Source organism: Corythoichthys intestinalis, chromosome 7 (genome assembly GCF_030265065.1).
Source record: "Corythoichthys intestinalis isolate RoL2023-P3 chromosome 7, ASM3026506v1, whole genome shotgun sequence".
NCBI classification, from domain to species: Eukaryota; Metazoa; Chordata; class Actinopteri; order Syngnathiformes; family Syngnathidae; genus Corythoichthys; species Corythoichthys intestinalis.
Genome location: NC_080401.1, coordinates 36,665,499 through 36,687,093, shown reverse-complemented (window position 1 = coordinate 36,687,093; position 21,595 = coordinate 36,665,499). Strand labels below are relative to the sequence as shown.

At 40.1% G+C, this 21,595-nt stretch overlaps 1 protein-coding gene across 6 annotated transcripts in view; it reads right to left on the bottom strand.

Moving 5' to 3' along the window:
- The window catches only part of si:dkey-21p1.3 (collagen alpha-1(I) chain), a 69,342-nt gene that overhangs the window by 22,022 nt on the left and 25,725 nt on the right, over window positions 1–21,595 (bottom strand). For 4 of the 6 annotated variants that reach the window (XM_057842054.1, XM_057842055.1, XM_057842057.1 and 1 more), the window contains 20 exons: window positions 19,390–19,443; window positions 14,054–14,173; window positions 13,878–13,916; window positions 13,744–13,797; window positions 12,949–13,002; window positions 12,768–12,875; window positions 12,587–12,640; window positions 12,415–12,468; window positions 12,290–12,334; window positions 6,957–7,010; window positions 6,840–6,884; window positions 6,695–6,748; window positions 6,580–6,624; window positions 6,427–6,480; window positions 4,590–4,634; window positions 4,470–4,523; window positions 4,347–4,391; window positions 4,162–4,215; window positions 3,944–4,051; window positions 46–99 (listed from right to left, as the gene is read on the bottom strand). In XM_057842054.1, coding sequence (XP_057698037.1) covers window positions 46–99; window positions 3,944–4,051; window positions 4,162–4,215; window positions 4,347–4,391; window positions 4,470–4,523; window positions 4,590–4,634; window positions 6,427–6,480; window positions 6,580–6,624; window positions 6,695–6,748; window positions 6,840–6,884; window positions 6,957–7,010; window positions 12,290–12,334; window positions 12,415–12,468; window positions 12,587–12,640; window positions 12,768–12,875; window positions 12,949–13,002; window positions 13,744–13,797; window positions 13,878–13,916; window positions 14,054–14,173; window positions 19,390–19,443 — 1,194 coding nt within the window. Of the gene's footprint in view, window positions 1–45; window positions 100–3,943; window positions 4,052–4,161; window positions 4,216–4,346; window positions 4,392–4,469; window positions 4,524–4,589; window positions 4,635–6,426; window positions 6,481–6,579; window positions 6,625–6,694; window positions 6,749–6,839; window positions 6,885–6,956; window positions 7,011–12,289; window positions 12,335–12,414; window positions 12,469–12,586; window positions 12,641–12,767; window positions 12,876–12,948; window positions 13,003–13,743; window positions 13,798–13,877; window positions 13,917–14,053; window positions 14,174–19,389; window positions 19,444–21,595 lie in introns of those variants that run through there. The other 2 variants (XM_057842056.1, XM_057842059.1) reach the window with 2 other exon arrangements.

Here is a 21,595-nt window from a genome sequence, read left to right as displayed (position 1 = left end):
ACATTACGTGAAAAAAACCTTTCATGCAGTTATTAGTGAATTTACCTTCGGCCCATCTTTGCCTTGCTTGCCTTGCTCGCCCATGATTCCATCCATTCCCTAGAGTTAAAGCGTGATTGACTTGTTATTCAATTAGTTGCGTTCAGTGTTGTTTTTGGCTGCCATTTTAATTTTCGTCTTAGTTGCAGTCTTTTGGACGATAACACTTATTAGTATAGATGTGACTGAGAATTCGGGCCTGAAAATAGCAATGCATTTTTAGTTCATTTTCGGCACATCTGTACTTAAAAAAGTCTAAGTCAGTGATCCCCAACCACTGGGCCGGGGACCAGAACCGGTCCGTGGCGCATTTGCTACCGGGCTGCAAAGAAATAATAAATCATTTGTTAACGACGACAATCTGGCCAGTGTCTCTTGACACATCAATATGCCTGTCTATTCTATCGACTGATCCCGGGTAGAGATTTGTGTACGTCGCCATCTAGTGGTTGGCCGCCATTACTGGGGTGTTTGCACGCCTATAGCAGCCCAGCGTCAGTCAATGTAAATGTTAACGTTAGCTGCTGTTGGCTGTGCGCTGCGGGGGGCGACGTCTTTGGGCAGCTTTTTTACGGGGAGAAGGGCCACCTGCTGAGCTAGAAGAGGAGCCTACAACCAAGTCCATCCTGCATAATTGGGGGCTAAAAGCTAGAGAACGAGGCAACAAATGCGAGTGCACTGAGACTGAGGTCTTCATACCTCATCGCGAACCGTATTGCCAAAGCCAAGAAACCTTTCTCGATTAGAGAAGAACTAATTATGCCTAGGACCAAGGATATTTGCCGTCAGGTTTTAAGAAAGGCCACTGTTTAAAAAGGTTGGTTCAGCATACGCTGAATTACATTTTCTCTGCACTTAATGTTCGTTTTTAGCCCCGTCGTGTTATTTTATATTTACGGTAATTTTTTGCCACACATTGCCGGTCCGTGGTGCAAAAACGTTTGAGACCCTTGGTCTAAATCATAATTTAGTAATCTTAAAATGTGTTTGTCTTCATGTAATTTTGTTAAAGAAAACTCAAGACTAATTTCGTCTAATTCTAGTAGACGTTTCAAATAAAAAAAAAATTATTCCAAAAATAAATACCATAATTTTCGGACTATAAGCCGCGACTTTTTCCCCTCATTCTGAATCCTGTGGTTTATAGTCCAGTGCAGTTTATTTGTTGATTTATTTGGGTTAATAAGTAACACTTCATTTGACAGTGGCATCATAAGACCGTCATAATTATGACATGACACTAACATGGGTATTACTGAATGCATATGATAGATCTCATTAAGTGTCTTTCAGCAAATTATGTCAGTAACTCCATTTATGTCCACTTCGGATGTTTTACCGCCATTCAAAAGTGAGATAATTTGAAGGATAACACTGAATGATATCTGTTATAAGCACTAATTAATGCTCTTAACAGTGTCATGTCATAATGATGACAGTCCTATGCTGCCACTACTATATACAGTGTTACCAAATACCATAACTAGCAATAATGAAACAACTGGAACAATAACTGAAGAAATAATTAGCACAGAATATGAATTTTGATTGATATTTACAACGGTAACGCTGCAATGCATGCTAGGAGGCATGTTGGACAACAACAGTGTTGACAGCAGGTGGCAGCAGATGTTGACTGTCTACCCCAGTGATGAGCACTGATTGCCAAATAAAGCTTCTTGAAGCGATGAAGCTTTACAGCCAATTGCTTCAAAGCTTCAAGGTGGTTCATTCGGTTTTATGACAGTCGTATGATGCCACTATCAAATAGTGTTACCTGTTAATATCTTTTGGTGTAAATATCCCATAATACAGCACTACTGTACTTACACTTATAGTCCAGTGCAGCTTATCTATGAAGAAATGCTGTTTTTGTGTCAAATTTGGTGGGTGGCGGCTTAAAGTCAGGTGCGCCTTATAGTGCGAAAATTACGGTAAAGGTTTCCAAGTATTGCGAATGAACATTGACAGACGAGCACATATTGTAGCATCTACAAGGACAATGCCAACTTGGTGATTATACACACTCAGCAGGAAAACTTCATTATTTTCAATTAATTATAGCCACCTGGATGCCGCGAACTGTATGTAAAAAAAGTTGTCCGAGTGTTTAGAGGACGCTCACTGTAAGCATTAGTTTAATGCTAACGCGAACGCTATTTTGACGCTACAAGTTACATTTAGTGTGTGATGATCAGTGTTGGGAATGACGCCGTTATTTTTTTAGTAACGGGGTAATCTTACTAATTATTTTTTTCAGCCATTACAACGCCGTTACCGCTACTGATGGTCAAAAGCGGTGCGTTACTTACTCTGAATAAATTGAAAAAACTACCAGCCGTAGCGAGTCTACTCGGCTCTGTTTATTTGTCATCCAAGACTTGGAGTGCGCTCAGGTTTGAGAATACGTGTTTTGTTTTGTGCTTTTTCTTAGCAAAGATATAGCACACAGGACGTGCTGGCACTCTGTTTCTTTAATAGCACGTATAACTTCAACATTAACACAAACGTACGGCTCTAGGCAGGCCGTGTCTCTAACTCACTCCCGCATCATGTGAGCAAAAACAATATTGGCGCCGTGTGCACTTTAGGGTGCCTCGGATAATTCTGTATCAGAATATTACAGCACGTACTTCTTATGACTCCAGGTTGTTTGTCCCTGCTCATTCAATTAGACAATGCTTTCCAAAGCTTGCTAATGTTTCTATGTTTGCTACACCTGAATGCTAGCCTCGTTCCCATCCCCCACTGTCAGCCAGCAAGAATGCTGCTTCCATCTTGAGGATGGCAGACGCTTTGAGGGTGACTGGAGGAGGAGGGGACGAGGCTACCTGAATGCACTACCTGGATAGATGTGATGGAAGTGATTGTGGTTGGCTGAGGGTTAGAGTCATGTGTCATGGTAAGCCAATCAGAGCCGGTGTTTTCACACACAAACCGGAACAGCGCGTGCGGCAAACACACACACGCAAAACAGATGCAGAGGGATATGAGGGCAGAGCATTCTTAGGAAAATTTGTCCTTTACGAGGTGGAGATATAAACACTATATCAAGTCAAAATACTTGAAGTACAGTAGGCTATGTCTACTTGACCAGTTGTTTCAGGTTGTGAGAGTTAGATTTAATTGATTAAACTCACTTTATATTGTTTACTGCTGATTGTTATTTTATTATATTGTTTACTGTATATTTTTGTTGCACTTCAAGTGTAGGATAAATCTGTTGCTGGTGAGGTGCAATAAATATTACAAGGTTCTATAACATAACTATCCGTCTGTTCTTCTCTATTCAACTGACTCGAATACTGCTCAGAAAATTTCTTTGAGTTCTTTTTAAAGTAACGGAGGTAGTTACTTTCCCTGGTAACGAGTTACTTCTACTATAGAGCAATTCAGTTACTAACTCAGTTACTTTTTGGAAGAAGTAGTGAGTAACTTTAACTAATTACTTTTTTAAAGTAACGTGCCCAACACTGGTGATGATCACTCAGCACAGACATTTAAAGGTTATGGCAACAATGCATTTTCTCTCTGGCCAAGAAAACAAATCTTAACATGTGTGAAAGCATGCATGGAGACTGGAGACAACACACTGGTGAGTCGGAAAGGGGGTGGGGCGCAGCATGTCACGAGTGACACAACTCGACACTGCTACAATGCAGGCTAACTTCACATAGTCAACGTGTGAAACTATTGCGCATTTTCGTCTCGTTCTCTTCTCATCAGACGAAAACTGGCATTTGTCTCGTTATGTTTCTTTCCCCTGAAACACGTTTTTAGCTCGTTAACGTCTCGTCATTGTCATGAAAAAATGTGTTCCTTCACGAAATATTTTTGTTATCGTCATCCATAATGAAAACAACACTGGTTCTGTTTTAATCTGACAATTTACACGTATACCCACACTGGGCCCAGCGAGTCCTGCTGGTCCTGTTGGTCCTCCGACACCCTCGAGTCCCATTGGGCCTCGACGCCCCTTATATCCTGGCTTCCCTGGAGGCCCTGGAGGCCCCTGCACCAAAGCATGACAATTGTTGAACCTTTATAGGGGCTGCTCAGTCAATCCAAGATCTTTAGGAGCAATAAAACATAAATCCAGTTAAGCTGAAATCAAGAACCTACCTGATCTCCCTTAAATCCTAGAACACCTCTTCCACCGCGCATGGCTTTCGCTCCCTGCACAGTATCCAAAACACAAACACAGAAGAGCTGCTCTTTTAGCAAAAAACTCAAATATTGTCATCGACATCAATAATTGATGACTTAACATTTTTAATCAAAATTGAAATTGCTTTAAATAATCTTACGGGATCACCTGAGGGTCCAGGCAATCCTGCATTTCCATTGGCTCCCTGAAATAAACGTTAAGACCGTTCTGCGTTTAAAATGAATGAATAAACAATATTTAGGGATTTGTCTTGTTGTCTTACATAAAGACCAGGAGGTCCAGGTTCTCCTATATCTCCTTCATCTCCTGGACCACCCTGATGAAAGCACAATGTCTCAAAATGGCTGCAAATTATGCATCACTTTTTTATTACAATACTCACAGCGTATCCCTTTGGACCTGGGGCTCCAACAGGCCCAGGCTTCCCCTGGGGAAAAAAATGGACTCAATTACAGTTGGGCAAATAAGTATTTAGTCAACCACCAATTGTGCAAGGTCTCTTACTTGAAAAGATTAGAGAGGCCTCAACTATGAGAGACAGAATGTGAAAAAAAAAAACTGAAAATCACATTGTTTGATTTTTAAAGAATTTATTTCCAAATTAGAGTGGAAAATAAGTATTTGGTCACCTACAAACAAGCAAGATTTCTGGCTGTCAAAGAGGTCTAACTTCTTCTAACGAGGTCTAACGAGGCTCCAATCGTTACCTGTATTCATGGCACCTGTTTTAACTCATTATCGGTATAAAAGACACCTGTCCACAACCTCAGCCAGTCACACTTCAAACTCCACTATAGCCAAGACCAAAGAGCTTTCGAAGGACACCAGAGACAAAATTGTAGACCTGCACCAGGCTGGGTAGACTGAATCTGCAATAGGTAAAACGCTTGGTGGAAAGAAATCAACTGTGGGAGCAATTATTAGAAAACGGAAGACATACAAGACCACTGATAATCTCCTTCGATCTGGGGCGAGATCTCACCCCGTGGCGTCAAAATGATGACAAGAACGGTGAGCAAAAATCCCTGAACCACACGGGGGGACCAATTGAATGACATACAGAGAGCTGGGACCACAGTAACAAAGGCTACTATCAGTAACACAATGCGCCGCCAGGGACTCAAATCTTGCACTGCCAGAAGTGTCCCCCTGCTGAAAAAAGTACACGTCCAGGCCTGTCTGTGGTTCGCTAGAGAGCATTTGGATGATCCAGAAGAGGACTGGGAGAATGTGTTATGGTCAGATGAAACCAAAATAGAACTTTTTGGTAGAAACACAGGTTCTGGTGTTTGGAGGAGAAAGAATACTGAATTGCATCAGAAGAACACCATACCCACTGTGAAGCATGATAGTGGAAACATCATGCTTTGGAGCTGTTTTCCTGCAAAGGGACCAGGACGACTGATCCGTGTAATGGAAAGAATGAATGGGGCCATCTATCGAGAGATTTTGAGTGAAAATCTCCTTCCATCAGCAAGGGCATTGAAGATCAGACGTGGCTGGGTCTTTTAGCATGACAATGATCCCAAACACACAGCCACGGCAACAAAGGAGTGGCTTCGTAAGAAGCATTTCAAGGTCCTGGAGTGGCCTAGCCAGTCTCCAGATCTCAGCCCCATAGAAAATCTGTGGAGGGAGTTGAAAGTCCGTGTTGCCCAACGACAGCCCCAAAACATCACTGCTCTAGAGGAGATCTGCATGGAGGAATGGGCCAAAATACCAGCAACAGTGTGAAAAGCTTGTGAAGAGTTACAGAAAATGTTTGGCATCTGTTATTGCTAACAAGGGGTACATAACAAAGTATTGACATGAACTTTTGGTATTGACCAAATACTTTTTTTCCACCATGATTTGCAAATAAATTCTTTAAAAATCAAACAATGTGATTTTCTGTTTTTTTCTCCACATTCTGTCTCTCATGGTTGAGGTTTACCCATGTTGACAATAACAGGCCTCTCTGATCTTTTCAAGAAGGAGAACTTGCACAATTGGTGGTTGACTAAATACCTTTTTGCCCCAGTGTATAGAATCAGAAGTTTAGTAGTGCTAAGCTCATTTTATTGTGTCTAAAAATGTCTGAGCAAAGAAATATAATGATTATTGCCAGCAATCCTACTCTTATAAAAAATGTATAGACACAAGAGACATACAGTAGTTGCAGTGGAGAGTAACAAATAATAAATGAAAAGCACAGCACTACAAGTACAAATTAAGTTCACCTGAGGACCACGTACACCTGGAATGCCAACTGTTCCGATAGGACCAGGCACTCCCTAAAGAAAAAGAAAAAACAATCAGCCGATTGAGCACTACATCTTTCTCGTTTGTTATGATCTATTAATAATCGACTAATGATCATTGGTGTTTGTCACCTGTGGCCCAACTGCTCCTCTCGGACCAATTTCACCTTGTTGACCCTGACAACAGTCAACAATTTACAATAATTCCTGATTATTTTAACATTGAGAGTTGTCATTGTTAACTTACAGGAGGTCCTTTTACTCCGGGGACGCCTTTTCTTCCTCTCGGGCCCATTTTCCCCTAAGGAGTAACATTAGCTGAAAGTTATCAAAGCAAAGTGTACCCTTAGTTGGGACTCTAATGAAGTCCCACTGTACTATTACATACTTACGTGTGTGCCTGGTGGTCCACAAAAGCCTATTGCACCAGGTGCTCCCTGGAAACATTCAAAAGATTATCAAACAGTACTACTATAGTGTATTTATCATAATATGTCCCCAGCACTGACCCTTGGTCCTGGTGTTCCATGGAAACCTTGAGGACCCCTGATTCCTGCTATTCCCTTCAACAAAAGACCATATCAGATTACGGTGTTTTGTGTATCATTGACGGTGATAGACATTCAATCCATACGGATTGAGAGGGTTAACACCTTGTTGCCTGAATTTACATACAGTATTAATCATAAAACATTGGGAGAATACATACAGTGCCTTGCGAAAGTATCCGGCCCCCTTTTCAACATTTCGCCACATTTCAGCCTTCAAACATAAAGATATACTATTTTATTGTTTTTGTCAGGAATCAACAACAATTGGGACACAATCATAAAGTGGAATGAAATTGGATATTTTATTCTTGTTTTTTTAACAAATAAAAACCTGACAAGTGGGGTGTTGTTAGGTTTAAAATACCTACTGTGAGGGTCCGGGACCCTATTAAGGGTCAAGAGATACCGGATTACTCCTCTGTCCTAATTGTGTTCGTTACTCAGAAGAGAGGTATACTAATAATTGAATGCTAATCTAAATTAAAGAATCACAGACCTAGAGTTGCAACTTGATCCGAGTATTTTGATTCCAGAGACAATGCAATCAACAGTTACAGATATCTGGCTGATAGTTCTCTAGTCTAAGCAATCACAGAAAATCAGTATCAGTACTTTCTTCAGCCAGGCACTTTCCTTACATACTCCATTCGTAAAATAATTAGCATACTAGGTAGTGTTGCACCGATACCATTTGGGCCGATACCGATATAGATACCTGGCTGTGCAGTATCGGCCGATACCAATACCATTCCGATACCACTCTGTTTGCAAAAAAAAAACAAAAAAAACAACAACAACAACAAAAAAAACATATATATATATGTAAATATGTATGTACGTATAAGGGATGCAAGTTAACAATATAACCATACAGTTAAGTCACGCTTCGGTACGATTTTCGATACAATTCAATACAGTTAATGCTCTGAAACAAAATATACAACTCTTATTATTATTTTAATTTTTTTTTTTTTTTTGCTAACAAGCAAAAATAACAGTGCCATCATATAAACAAGCATTTTAGTGCATAATATTTATGTGCATACTTCTTACTGATCTGAAGAAATTTTGTATATAAGTGCTGAGAACAATCTTTACTGTTTGTAAAGTGGGGCACACTGTTGATTGCTGCAGCTCTCTTAGCAGCTATATTTACCAAAAAGCAAAACATCCTATTTGTGGTCCGAGTCCATCTGTAACATGTGCTAAAATAACAGTATTTGCAGCATTATCTATAGTCACTGGTATGGATTGATTTGGCCTGCTTAACTTCCAGTCAGTCATGGCGGTTTCTAATTCATCAATGTAGTATATGGACTACGCGTCGCTCTGGTCTCATGCAGCTAATGGCATAGGATCTAATGTAGCACATCTAGGTTGCTATTTGATGATATCTAGTGTGTGCGCGCGAGAGTTGGCATGGGATCTAACATAGGACATCTAGGTTGCTATTTGATGATATCTTGTGTGCGCGTTGCGCCGCTTGAGTGTTTTCTGGCCACAGAAGTCACTTCTGCTCATTACTGCACAATACCAGCATATGACAATCGACTTTCATAAACAGGACGAGTTTGAAGTACGGCGCTCTTAATTTGCCACTCATTGTTCATCATGAAACCATGAGTTTGCTTAGTCTCCCACGGTCTTAATCTTTCTGATCCCATTGGCTCTACAACAGCGGGCGTTAGCTTACGCATGGTAATGGTTTGTGAACGCCATGTTAGAAAAGCAGCGTAACATCGCGGATATGCGTTGTAGCGAATATCCTTAATGTTGAAGTCGAAGGTGTTAATTTCGTTTGGTAAATTTGAGACAAAGACATACATATGTCATGCATCGGGATTTGGGAAGTTAGCTCACGTGGGGAGGACAGTACATTTGCGTTCAAGTAATGCCAGTAGATGGTATCGGCGCCCTAAATGTTGGTACTCGTCCATACCGATACCACCTATTCGGGCCGGATCGGTGCCCCCTGCCGATACTGGTATCGGTGCAACTTTAATACTAAGAGCATGGGGCGATGTGATGTTGGGATGACGTGAAGAGCAGGTGTCCAGACGAAAAAGGCCTCTTCAGCATCTCTGGTCCAGACGCCTAGGTCAGGCTCTGGCGCAACGTGTATCCCCCTGTGACCCTAGCGCCCTTCCGCTAAACAATACGTACTTATCCTTGTGTTATGTTTAACTGGGTTCGTGGCCCACTTATAGGGAAATAAATTAAGCAAAAGTATTGAAACTTCACCAAACTTCAGTAATTTACGGTTTCCCTATGACTGCAAAACAGGGATGTGACTATTCTGCTGCGTTAACATTAACAGGAAAGGGCATTTAAGGTACTTTTACTTGTAGATTAACCTATAACGTAATAAGAATGCATGCGAATAAATGTAGTTATATATGGCGCAATTTTCCTAACTCTAACAGTGTGCAATATTAATCCCCTTTACTTTTAGTGCAGCAAACTCACTCCAGAAGTTCAGTGAAGATCTCTGATTGATCCACTGTTGCCCTAAATGACTGATGATGATAAATAGAATCCGTCCGTCCGTCCGTCCATCCATCATCCTCCGCTTGCTCCAGGGTCGGGTCGCGGGGCAGCAGCTTTAACAGGGAAGCCCAGACTTTCCTCCCCCCAGCCACTTCAACCAGCACGTCCGGTGGGATCCCAGGGCGTTCCCAGGCCAGCCGAGAGACACAGTCTCTCCAGCATATCCTGGGTCATCCCCGGGGCCTCCCTCCAGTGGGACATGCCCGGAACACCTCTCCGGAGAGGCGTCCAGGAGGCATCCGAACAAGATGCCTAAGCCACCTCAGCTGGCTCCTCTCAACGCGGAGGAGTAGCAGCTCAACACCGAGTCCCTCCCGGATGACCGAGCTTCTCACCCTTTCTCTAAGGAAAAGCCCAGACACCCTGCAGAGCACATTCATTTCGGCCGCTTGTATCCGGGATCTTGTTCTTTCGGTCACGACCCACAGCTTGTGACCATTGGTGAGGGTAGGAACGTAGATTGATCTCGATTTAAATCGAGAGCTTTGCCTTTTGGCTCAGCTCCTTCTTCACCTCTACGGACCGGTGCATTGTCCGCATTACTCCAGAAGCTGCACCGATCCAGTATATAGAATTCATGCGGGTGTATAATCAAGTCTCCGTATAAATGCACCTGCTCTGTGATGGTCTCAGGGTTCTGTTTAAAGTGCATAGAGCATCATGAACACCAAGGAACAAACCAGGCAGGTCCGAGATACTGTTATGGAGAGGTTTAAAGCCGGATTTGGATACAAAAAGATATCATGAGCTTTAAATATCTCAATTAGCACTGTGCCAGCAATCGTATTGAAATGGAAGGAGTATCAGACCACCGTAAATCTACCAATACCCGGCCGTCCCTCTAAACCTTCACCGCGAACAAGGAAAAGACTGATCAGAGATGCAGCCAAGAGGCCTATGATCACTCTGGATAAACTGCAGCGATCTACAGCTGAGGTGGGAGAGTCTGTCCATAGGACAACAATCAGTCCTCCACTGCACAAATCTGGCTTTTATGGAAGAGTAACAAGAAGAAAGCCATTTCTCAAAGATAGCCATAAAACGCATCGTTTAAGGTTTGCTACAAGCCACCTGGGAGTCACACCAAACATGTGGAAGAAGGTGCCCTGGTCAGATGAAACAAGAATCGAACATTTTGGCCACAATGCAAAATGTGCGTCCCCTCTTGCCATCCCTGAAGGTCCGCTGGTGGGTCCAAGGGTGGCCCGGGGGACCACCCTGGATCCCAGGGGGGGGTGTCTCCTTTGCTGGGCTGCGGGAGGAGGGTTGGTCTACACTGAACCCCCCCAAGCCCCCCCCAGCCACCCGCCCTCCCCTCCCGGGCTGGCTGGGTGGGGGCCGTGGACCTGGGTTGGCGCCTGCGTGGCGTCTCCGTTCGTCTGCGTGGCTGTTGCGCGCCTGGCGGGGCTCGCATGTGGCTGGATGTGATGGGGCCAGCTCAGGTGGGGGGTCCCGGTGCCGGGATTGGCGATTGGGCGGCGTAGGGTCGGTCGCCAACGGGCTTACACTCACAAAGGATTCACATAATTACGGGGTTCTAGATCACAGAGCTGATCTGTGTACACTACTACACCCTACCCCTTTCAATCACTTAGCTTATAGACTCCCCCACCCCCATCCCCCTCTTTCCCTGGTCAACAGGCCCCCCCACATGGTGTCAACCGGAAATACATCTAACTGACGATAGCACCAACATATTAGTAGTTAGTGTAGACGTTCAGTGTATTTCTTGTTGTAGTTTGTGTTTTTCTTTCTTCTCTTGTGTTTCTCTTCTTCTGTTCCCCCATAACCTCTTCCTGTTCGCTGCTTTGTCATAATAAACGAGGTATGTTGAATGATCACAATGGGAGTATGTCAGACTCTCAATGTGAAATATTAAAACTGTTCAGACCATCCGGGCACTTAGACTCCCATTCTCTGCGTCAAAAAGCTGAATAGGACAGGTTTAAAAGAAGAAAAAAAAAAAAATTATGGAAAACTATACAATTGGAAAATCTTGAAATGAACAATAATCAAATAGAAAAAAATTACAAAATTAAAAAACATTTTACACCATTACAAATTAAAAAATATTTTGAAAATGATAGTAAAATAAAAAAAAAATTGGGAAAAAAAACTAAAAATAAATCAAAATATAGAAAGTCAAATGAATAAATATTTTAAAATAAAACATTTAGGAAATTCGGTAAATATTTTGGGGCAAATATTTTTTTAGAAATAAATAAAAAAGAGGAATTTAATAAATTCCTCTATTTTTTTACTATTGTTTTTAAAAAGTATATATTTTCATATTATACATTTATTTTTATTACAATTTATTTGAACTTTTTATGATTTTTTTTTTTTTTTTAATTTTACATTTAAATTTTTTTTTGCTGAACCTTTCAATTGAATTTTCTATACTTATTGGTTAAATCAATACTATTTATATGTATTTACAGTATGTATTCCTAAATGATTAATATATAGGTGATAACTCTTCCATTGACAATGCTAGACATCCAATCCATTTGAAGTGGGAGGGTTGGCAGCGATGAACGAACTTTCCTTTGCTGCCACCCGTCCAATGTATTTATTGGACGTCTATTAGTGACAAACTCATTGAAATTCATAGCAGTAGGATGACTGGACGCCACATGAATTGACATCTAGCAACATCAGTAGCACTGAAAGAGTTAAATGTAAATTCAGGCATCAGGGAGATAACTCAATTTTTTTTTCACAAATAAAGTTGTTTAACATACCGTGTAGCCCGGCATCCCGACAATTCCTCTGGCACCTTTATTCCCCTGATTAATAAGTGAAAAAATTACATCAAGTGAATCACCGCAATACATACAGTTAATGTTTGCTGGATGTTATTTCAAACCTTGTCTCCTTTTCCACCTCGAGTTCCTTGTGGTCCAGGCTCTCCTTCATAACCCTAATGGCAAACAAAGCACAACATTAATAAACAACTACACTACAGCCCAAAAAGTAATTAACAATTTTGGTGTTAAGAAGTAATCTCTTTGAACATTAAAAGTTCAAAACATTCTTACCCACTCACCCGGCTCCCCGGTGCTGCCTTTATCTCCAGTGTAGCCTTGCAGTCCCTAAAGAGCCAAGAATTCAATAAACAAAACAACAACAACACCATATTAAACTTCTTCAGAGTAAATAACCAGCAAAATAACACTTTCTAATATTCGTGAAAATACTTTGACTTTTCAGGAGAATTACCTGTTCTCCAGGTGGGCCTGGGGGTCCTGGTTCTGCATTCATCCCCGGAGTCCCATCATTGCCCGGTCGGCCCTGTGGCCCTGGCAAACCTTGTGGCCCAGGGACACCCTGGAGGTACAAAACAAGAACTAAATTTTCAGTTTTCTTTAGATTATCTTGTTTAATGTGTACTGCAACCTACGATTTTTCCCAGAAATCCTTTTCGACCTTGCTTCCCTGGAATTCCAGGCACCCCCTAAGAGACAAAATTAGACATATTCTTAGTTCTTTGTATGGATAATATTTTCCTACACATTCATATTCATCGAATATGAGGAAGAGAAAACTTTCATTTTCAAAGGTTTCTCACAAAATTGGACGCACAGAATTAGTTTTGGTTTGCCTTTGACAACAATTGACGTCCAATCAATTTGAAGTCGGAGGGCAAGCAGTGAATGAACAAACTGTAAAATCTAATTTCCTACATTTAATGTTTTTTTTGTTGTTTTTTTTTAACCAATATATATTTTTTAATGTTCATTTGCTGCCACCCTCCCACATCAAATGGATAGAACGTATACTAGTGACAAACATTTAAATTCATAACAGAAGGATTATAAGAGCCACGTGTCTATCATAGCCACTGGCATTGAAAGCGTTAATGTGTACCACCAAGCCACAAGCTGCAAAAGTTCCATTAAATTAACTTTAATCCACAAAATTGAACAAAGAGTATTGAACGTTGTGTATTTGAAACTACACAATTTCCTTTTAGCTTAATGCTAGCACAATATGTAAAAACCCTTTGGCGGGCTAATGTAACTAGCATCTATGTTGCATTTTTAGGTTTTTAGCATTGAATATAGGTTACATTTGTACATGTTTTTTAAAATCAATTTTTAAAAGAGTATGTATAAGTGCTTTAAGCAAAGAGGCAATTTAGCTCATACGTCAAAGCACTACTGTATTTTTGAAAATATTGTTTATAGATATTTACAATTAGTCCTTCAGTTCCGCGAGGTCCAGGAGGTCCCGGACGTCCCTTCTGCTTCTGATTCAAGAAAACAAATTAACAATATTTAACATATAATAATAAATATGTTGTTTCAACTTCTCAAATCAAACACGTACCGGCCATGACAAAATCAGCTTTGTGTAGAATTTCGTTTTCTGTGAGGAAATGAGTAAAAACAACGGTTATTTTTTCCGACTGAGATTAAAAATCAATATGAATGGTTCAATTTATTATTTTGGCTGAAACCAAATGAGTGAAAGTCTGCAGTGAGACAAAAATATCTAATTTCAACCTTGAACGCCTCCCATTCCTCTTCAGATGTTTTAAACACAACAATAGCTGGCATTCCAGGCGGACCAATGGGCCCCATGTACCCAGTCTGTCCAGTTCTTCCCATCACACCCTGATATCCCTAAAAAGGAGCATATACAAAGACAACCATTAATACTTACTGTCCATTTAGTAGGCAATTACTATGACAGAGGATTAGGGCCAAATAAAGGAGAAAAAAAAAAAACAACAACTATTTAACGATTAAAGTCGTACAGGTACTACGAGAATTAAAAAAAAAAAAATTATTGCATAGGGTAAACCGCTACGCACTTTACACACATCTACATTAGCTGGGATCTATGACGAAGCATCAAAATAAAGCCATCAATTGATTATAATTTGATGTAGAGTAGATAGCCAAACTTTACTTAATTAATTGACTTACTTTACGTAGCGCTTCGCCTCCGTTAAAATCCACAATATTGAAAGCTTTGTGTTTTAGTGTGTTTCAGTTTTATAAATAAGGAAAAGGAAATCCTTCATATTTTGGCACAGGTGGGTAGAGTAGCCAAAAAAATTACTCAAGTAAGAGTAGCATTACTTCAAAATAAACATCACTCAAATAAAAGTATAAGTAGTCATCCAAAATATGTACTCAAGTACAATTAAAAAAGTACTTGGTGAAAATAATATTCGAGTAATATTGTGAGTAACCGCTTACATTTTTGTTTGATGTTTTTTTTTTTAAACAGTTTTTTTCTTCTCAGCTGTTGCTATAATGATACTGCACAAACACCCATTACATAACCACATTAAGCCAAAGAAATACACAAAGAAAATCATTGAATTCCGGCGAGAGAAAAAAAAAAACAGAAATGAAGCATTATTCGTCCGAAGAGCATGAGTGCCCTCTAGTGGATTAAATAGTTTATAGTTTGAATAGTTCCTTCATAGTTCCTATTATGAAATTAAAAGGTTTATATCTCCAGTTTTCCATGGTCAATCGGCGCCAAATAAAAATTGGGAGAGAGGTTAAATCTGCGCTTTCGAGTCACTTTGAGGGTGGTGCTCTATATCAAATACTTCATTTTTTACGGTGCTTTAATTACGCCACGTGAATTAACAGACTTGCGTGATCATAGAAAGGCAAACATACATCTGATTGGTATAATGGAGTCGTGATTATTCTTGCGACGTCTATTTGGTGAAATTGATAAAGCTACTCTTGGCATCACAGGCAAAAAGATAAATAAATCTAATATGTAGAATAAAGAGGAAAAATGTAACGACTGTTGTGCAGCCAAAAGTAACGGAGTAACTAAAAAGTTGGACTCAATTACAGTGGGGCAAATAAGTATTTAGTCAACCACCAATTGTGGAAGTTTTCCTACTTGAAAAGATTAGAGAGGCCTGTAATTGTCAACATGGGTAAACCTCAACTATGAGAGAAAAAAAAACAGAAAATCACATTGTTTGATTTTTAAAGAATTTATTTCCAAATTTGTGTGGAAAATAAGTATTTGGTCACCTACAAACAAGAAAGATTTCTGGCTGTCAAAGAGGTCTAACTTCTTCTCCACTTGTTACCTGTATTAATGGCACCTGTTTTAACTCATTATCGGTGTAAAAGACACCTGTCCATAACCTCAGTTAGTCACACTCCAAACTCCACTATGGCCAAGACAAAAGAGCTGTTGAAGGACACAAGAGACAAAACTGTAGACCTGTACCAGGCTGGGAAGACTGAATCTGCAATAGGTAAAACGCTTGGTGTAAAGCAGGGGTGTCCAAACTTTTTGCAAAGGGGGCCAGATTTGGTGTGGTAAAAATGTGGGGGGCCCAAATTTTAGCAGGCCATTCTGTGTGTCACATTTGCTTCATTATTTTTTTTAATTAGTCATTTCAACAATCTAGCAACTACCCTTTGTGGTGTTCTCTTTCGACTCTCGGGCTTTCGCGAAATACTGCTGCTGTGGAATTAAACTAGCTTCAAGTTGCTTCAAATTCTCGTTCCGTATCTTCCCTGTAATCTTGTCGTACATGTCAGCGTGTCTTGTTTGGTAATATCGCCTTACATTCAGCTCTTTAAAAACAGCGACTGTCTCTTTGCAAATGAGGCAGACACAGTTGTTGCGTATTTTAGAGAAGAAATAGTCCAATTTCCACCTATCTTTGATGCGTCGGCCGTCACAGTCAACTTTCTTTTTCTTTTTGATTATCGCCATTTTAGAAAATTGGGAGTAAAGGCTCACACGGAGTAATGTTGCTTAGAGTGCTGCTGCCTTTTAGTGGGTAAATGAGGAGCAGCATTAAGTGTGTAAGCTACTTCATATGCTGGTAGCAGCACTGCTGACCAATTTATTAAGTCTGTGTGCGGGCCAGACATTATTGATATTATGACAGAGGCTGGGGGCCGGATGAAATTTGACCACGGGCCGCATTTGGCCCCCGGGCCGGACTTTGGACATGTCTGGTGTAAAGAAATCAACTGTGGGAGCAATTATTAGAAAATGGAAGACATACAAGACCACTGATAATCTCCCTCGATCTGGGGCTCCATGAAAGATGTCAGCCCGTGCCATCAAAATGATAACAAGAACGGTGAGCAAAAATCCCTGAACCACACGGAGGGACCTAGTGAATAACCTACAGACAGCTGGGACCACAGTAAAAAAGGCTACTATCAGTAACACAATGCACTGCCAGGGACTCAAATCCTGCACTGCCAGATGTGTCCCCCTGCTGAAGAAAGTACACGTCCAGGCCCGTCTGCGGCTCGCTAGAGAGCATTTGGATGATCCAGAAGAGGACTGGGAGAATGTGTTATGGTCAGATGAAAACAAAATAGAACTTTTTGGGAGAAACACAGGTTCTCATGTTTGGAGGAGAAAGAAGAGAAAGAACACCATACCCACTGTGAAGCATGGGAGTGGAAACATCATGCTTTGGGGCCGTTTTTCTGCAAAGGGACCAGGACGACTGATCTGTGTAAAGGAAAGAATGAATGGGGCCATTTATCGAAGATTTTGAGTGAAAATCTCCTTCCATCAGCAAGGGCATTGACGATGAGACGTGGCTGGGTCTTTCAGCATGACAATGATCCCAAACACACAGCCAGGGCAACAAAGGAGTGGCTTCGTAAGAAGCATTTCAAGGTCCTGGAGTGGCCTAGCCAGTCTCCAGATCTCAACCCCATGGAAAATCTGTGGAGGGAGTTGAAAGTCCGTGTTGCCCAACGACAGCCCCAAAACATCACTGCTCTAGAGGAGATCTGCATGGATGAATGGGCCAAAATACCAGCAACAGTCTGTGAAAAGTATTGAGATGAACTTTTGGTATTGACCAAATAGTTATTTTCCACCATGATTTGCAAATAAATTCTTTAAAAATCAAACAATGTGATTTTCTGCCCCCCCCACCCCTCCCATTCTCTCTCATGGTTGAGGTTTATCCATGTTGACAATTACAGGCCTCTCTAATATTTTCAAGTGGGAGAACTTGCACATTTAGTGGTTGACTAAATACAGTGCCCTCCATAATTATTGGCACCCCTGAAAAAGACATGTTTTTTAGCTTCTAATAATTATTTTTTGCATTCAAATAATATGGGATCTTAATGAAAAAAAAGAGAAAAATCCAACCTTCAATACAAGTGCATTCATTCGGTGGGGAAAAAATCCCACGTAAAGAAAAAATTATTTGACATCAAATAATGTGTGTCACAATTCTTAGCACCCCTGGTGTTAATACTTTGTACAACCCCCTTTTGCCATCAAAACAAGGTCTGGGGACGGAGATGGCCATGGGAGGAGCTTGATTTTGTGTCTGGTGAACCATTTCTGTGAAGATTTGGCCATATGTTTGGGGTCATTGTCTTGCTGAAAGACCCAGTGACGACCCATCTTCAGCTTTCGGGCAGTGGGCAACTGATTTTGATTTAAAATGTCCTGGTATTTCAAAGCATTCATGATGCATGCACCCTAACAAGGTTCCCAGGGCCTTTGGAAGCGAAACAGCCCCACAGCATCACTGACCCACCCCCATACTTCACAGAGGGTATGAGGTGCTTTTCAGCATGCGCATCTTTCGTGGCACGCCAGACCCACTTAGAGTGTTTGTTGCCAAAAAGCTCAATCTTGGTCTCATCTAACCAAAGCACACATGTGTATTTTTGTATTGAATATTCATATATTTTCTTGTATTGAAGGTTTTTTTTTCATTAAGGTCCCATATTATTTGGATTAAAAAAAAAATCAGAAGCTAAAAAACACATCTTTTTCAGGGGTGCCAATAATTATGGAGGGCACTGTACTTATTTGCTCCACTGTACATCAAATCATTATTAATAGAATGATTTATAGGCTACCAACACTTAGTCGCAGCTCCAAGCTGCGGAGTAGCGTTACGATGTGACGTAATAGTGAATTAGAATGATATAGTGCATCTCCTGAGTCTACATTTTAGAATGTGCTTCATAAATAAGGAAATATTTTATCTTCTGGCTCATCTACATCAAAATATAATCAATAGATGGCTTTATATTGCTGCCTTGTCGTAGCTCCCAGCTAAGGTACATGTACGTAAAGTGCGTAGCGGTTTACCCTATGTAATAATACAACTTTTTTTCTCGTAGTACCAGTACAACTGTAATCTCGAAGTCCTTTTTTTCCCCTTCTCCTTTATTTGGCCCTAGTCCTCCGTCATATAATCTTGTCAAAGAGTATTCATAAATCAATTATCAACACTCATACAGATCCATAATCCATTATCAACAGATCTCGGGCATCTGAATGTTAAAAATCTTACATTTACCCCCCTGGACTATACACAGCAGAATGGAAAGTGATTGAAAAACTAAGAATTCATCATCTGAAAATATTAATTTTTTTTACTGGTACATTTATGCCGACGCCAGGGCCAACAAAGCCTTGTTGTTTCATTCCAATGTCATTGTGAACTTTTAATTGGCAACACGACATTTGTCACTTGGTCAAAGCAGTTTTCAGTCAAATGTTTTGGTCAAAACAACAGAATTAGTGCTGCAACGATTAATCGATTAACTCGAGTAATTCGATTAGGAAAAAAAGCTTCGAATAAAATAACACTGCTTCTAAGATTCGTTTGATTAGAGCGACGTTGTAATGAGTTGTTTTGAAAGTGTTGTATTTAGTTTTATTCTAATGAAGGGTTGCAACAAAAACTCCCCACCCATTCTGGCCTTTGTGCAATAGTTTGCCCACCCCTGCTCTATGTTCAAAGAATGGGAATTTTCTGTCAATTATTTAACGTTTTGGCCTTTCGATGGTTAAAAATAGTTCTAAATAAAGACATGGCATGTTCTGGTATGAAACCTACTTTGTCTCCTTTTGGTCCTGGAAATCCCGGTAGACCTGGTGGACCCTGCAAGCCCTGGAAAAAATTAGGTAATAATTGTCACTTTTGCTACAAGTTTAACATTGTATGCGCAGGACATGATCCCTCGCTACTTCACGCTTCAAACTTTGTGCCCTCAGTCCATTGCGGATTTTTTCATTAAAAAAAAAAAAAAAAAAAAAAAAAAAAAGTGTTTTATTTAAAAATGTTAAGGCACATGCATGTATACATGTAAATTTCATTGTTTTATTTTTTATACATCACATTTATATCATAATTATTACATTTGCAGTGCTTAAAAATCATTTATAAAAATAGTTTTTTTCGAGTGGGGGAAAAAAAGGAAAAACATGTCTTATATGTATCTCTTTCAAATTAAAAAAAAAATAAAATAAAATTACTCTATATAAGCTTCACCTCTAATTCAATTTTTGCGAGGGGATAAATTTGTTGATTTTTAAGATGAAAAAAAAATATATATATATATGTTCTATTTTTTTCTGTCCCAGCAAAAGCCGGGGCCCTATGGAGTACAGTCTGTATGCTCAACAATCCCAGTGGTGATAAACAACAAAAAAAAGGGCTAGATTGGCGCGAAATAAAAAACGTTCAATCAACTCTGCCAACCTGTTAAGCATAGTATGTCATTCCCAAAACTCACCAGTGAATCCAGTCTGGAATCTACAATTGGCTCTGCTAAATATCAGATCTTTAGCTGGCAAATCTTACTTAGTTAATGATTTTATCAGCAAACATACTCTACAGTTCTGATTGAGGCAACTCCCACAAACTTCAATTTCTTTAGTGCGCCAAGAACCCATAAGAAAGGAGGTGAGGTTGCCAGTCTGATCAGGGACAGTTTTCAATGCACGAATATTTCATGTGGTCAGTTTGATTCCTTTGAATATATAGTCATTCAGCTAAAAAGCCCTTGCAGAGCTGCCTTGGTAACAATTTACAGACCACCAAAGTATAACACAATGTTTTTTGATGAGTTTACCAAAATACTGTCTTCTGTCTGCATGGACTTTGATTGTGTTGTTTTAGTGGTGACTTTAACATTCATGTTGATAATCCTGAAGAAGGATGTGCTAGAGAGCTTTTAAATATTTTGGATACATTTGGTTTATCTCAGCATGTCACAGTTCCAACACATAACAGAGGGCACATACTGGACTTAATAATATCCAAAGGTCTTAACATCTCTGAGGTCACAGTGAATGATGTTGCTCTGTCTGACCACTACTGCATTATGTTTAAAATGACCACCCCTGTCCATCCTCTGAAAAGGGAAACAGAGGTGATTAGGAAGCGTTACATAAGTGATAACACTTGTGCGTTATTTACACAGGCCTATGCCTCACCATTAACCCCTACAACAGCTCCAGTGGAAGAACTTGTAAATAGTTTCAGTTCCAGTGTGATGACTGTAATTGACACTATTGCCCCGGTTAAGACAAAAACTTTGTCAAGAAAGAAGGTCACTCTGGAGAAATGCCATACTAGCTTTAAAACAAAAGCAAGTTTGTAGACGAGCAGAACACAGATGGCGAAAAAACAAACTCCCAGTTTTTTATGATATCTACAAAGAGAGTCTTCGCAAATACAACCAGGAACTGAAAAATGCTAGACAGTCATATCTTTCAGAGATCATTAGTAGAAACACCAACAATACTCGAACACTATTTTCTGTTGTTGACAAACTGACAAACCCACAAGCATCAATACCTCAGGAATTTGCGTCTGAGGTGTCCTGTAATGATTTCGCAGCATTCTTTACACACAAAGTACTAAAGATTAGACAGACTGTGTGCAACTCCAGATTAACAACTGCTACACTAAATGCCTCCCAAAATGTCCCCCACGTCAATCTTAGACAGTTTAGCCTCTTGGACTATGCCACTTTAACACAAATTGTGTAAAAAAGCCCACAACATGCTGCCTTGACATCCTTCCTTTAAACTTTTTCAAAACTGTTTTTCATTCCATAGCCCCAGACATACTTTAGATTATAAATACTTCTCTCCAAACAGGAGAGTTTCCACAGACTTTAAAAACTGCAGTAATAAAACCTCTCCTAAAAAAACCTCATCTGGATGCCTCAACCATTAGCAATTACAGGCCAATATCAAATCTGACATTCCTGGTGAAAATTATCGAAAGGGTTGTGTTCGAACAGATCCAGACT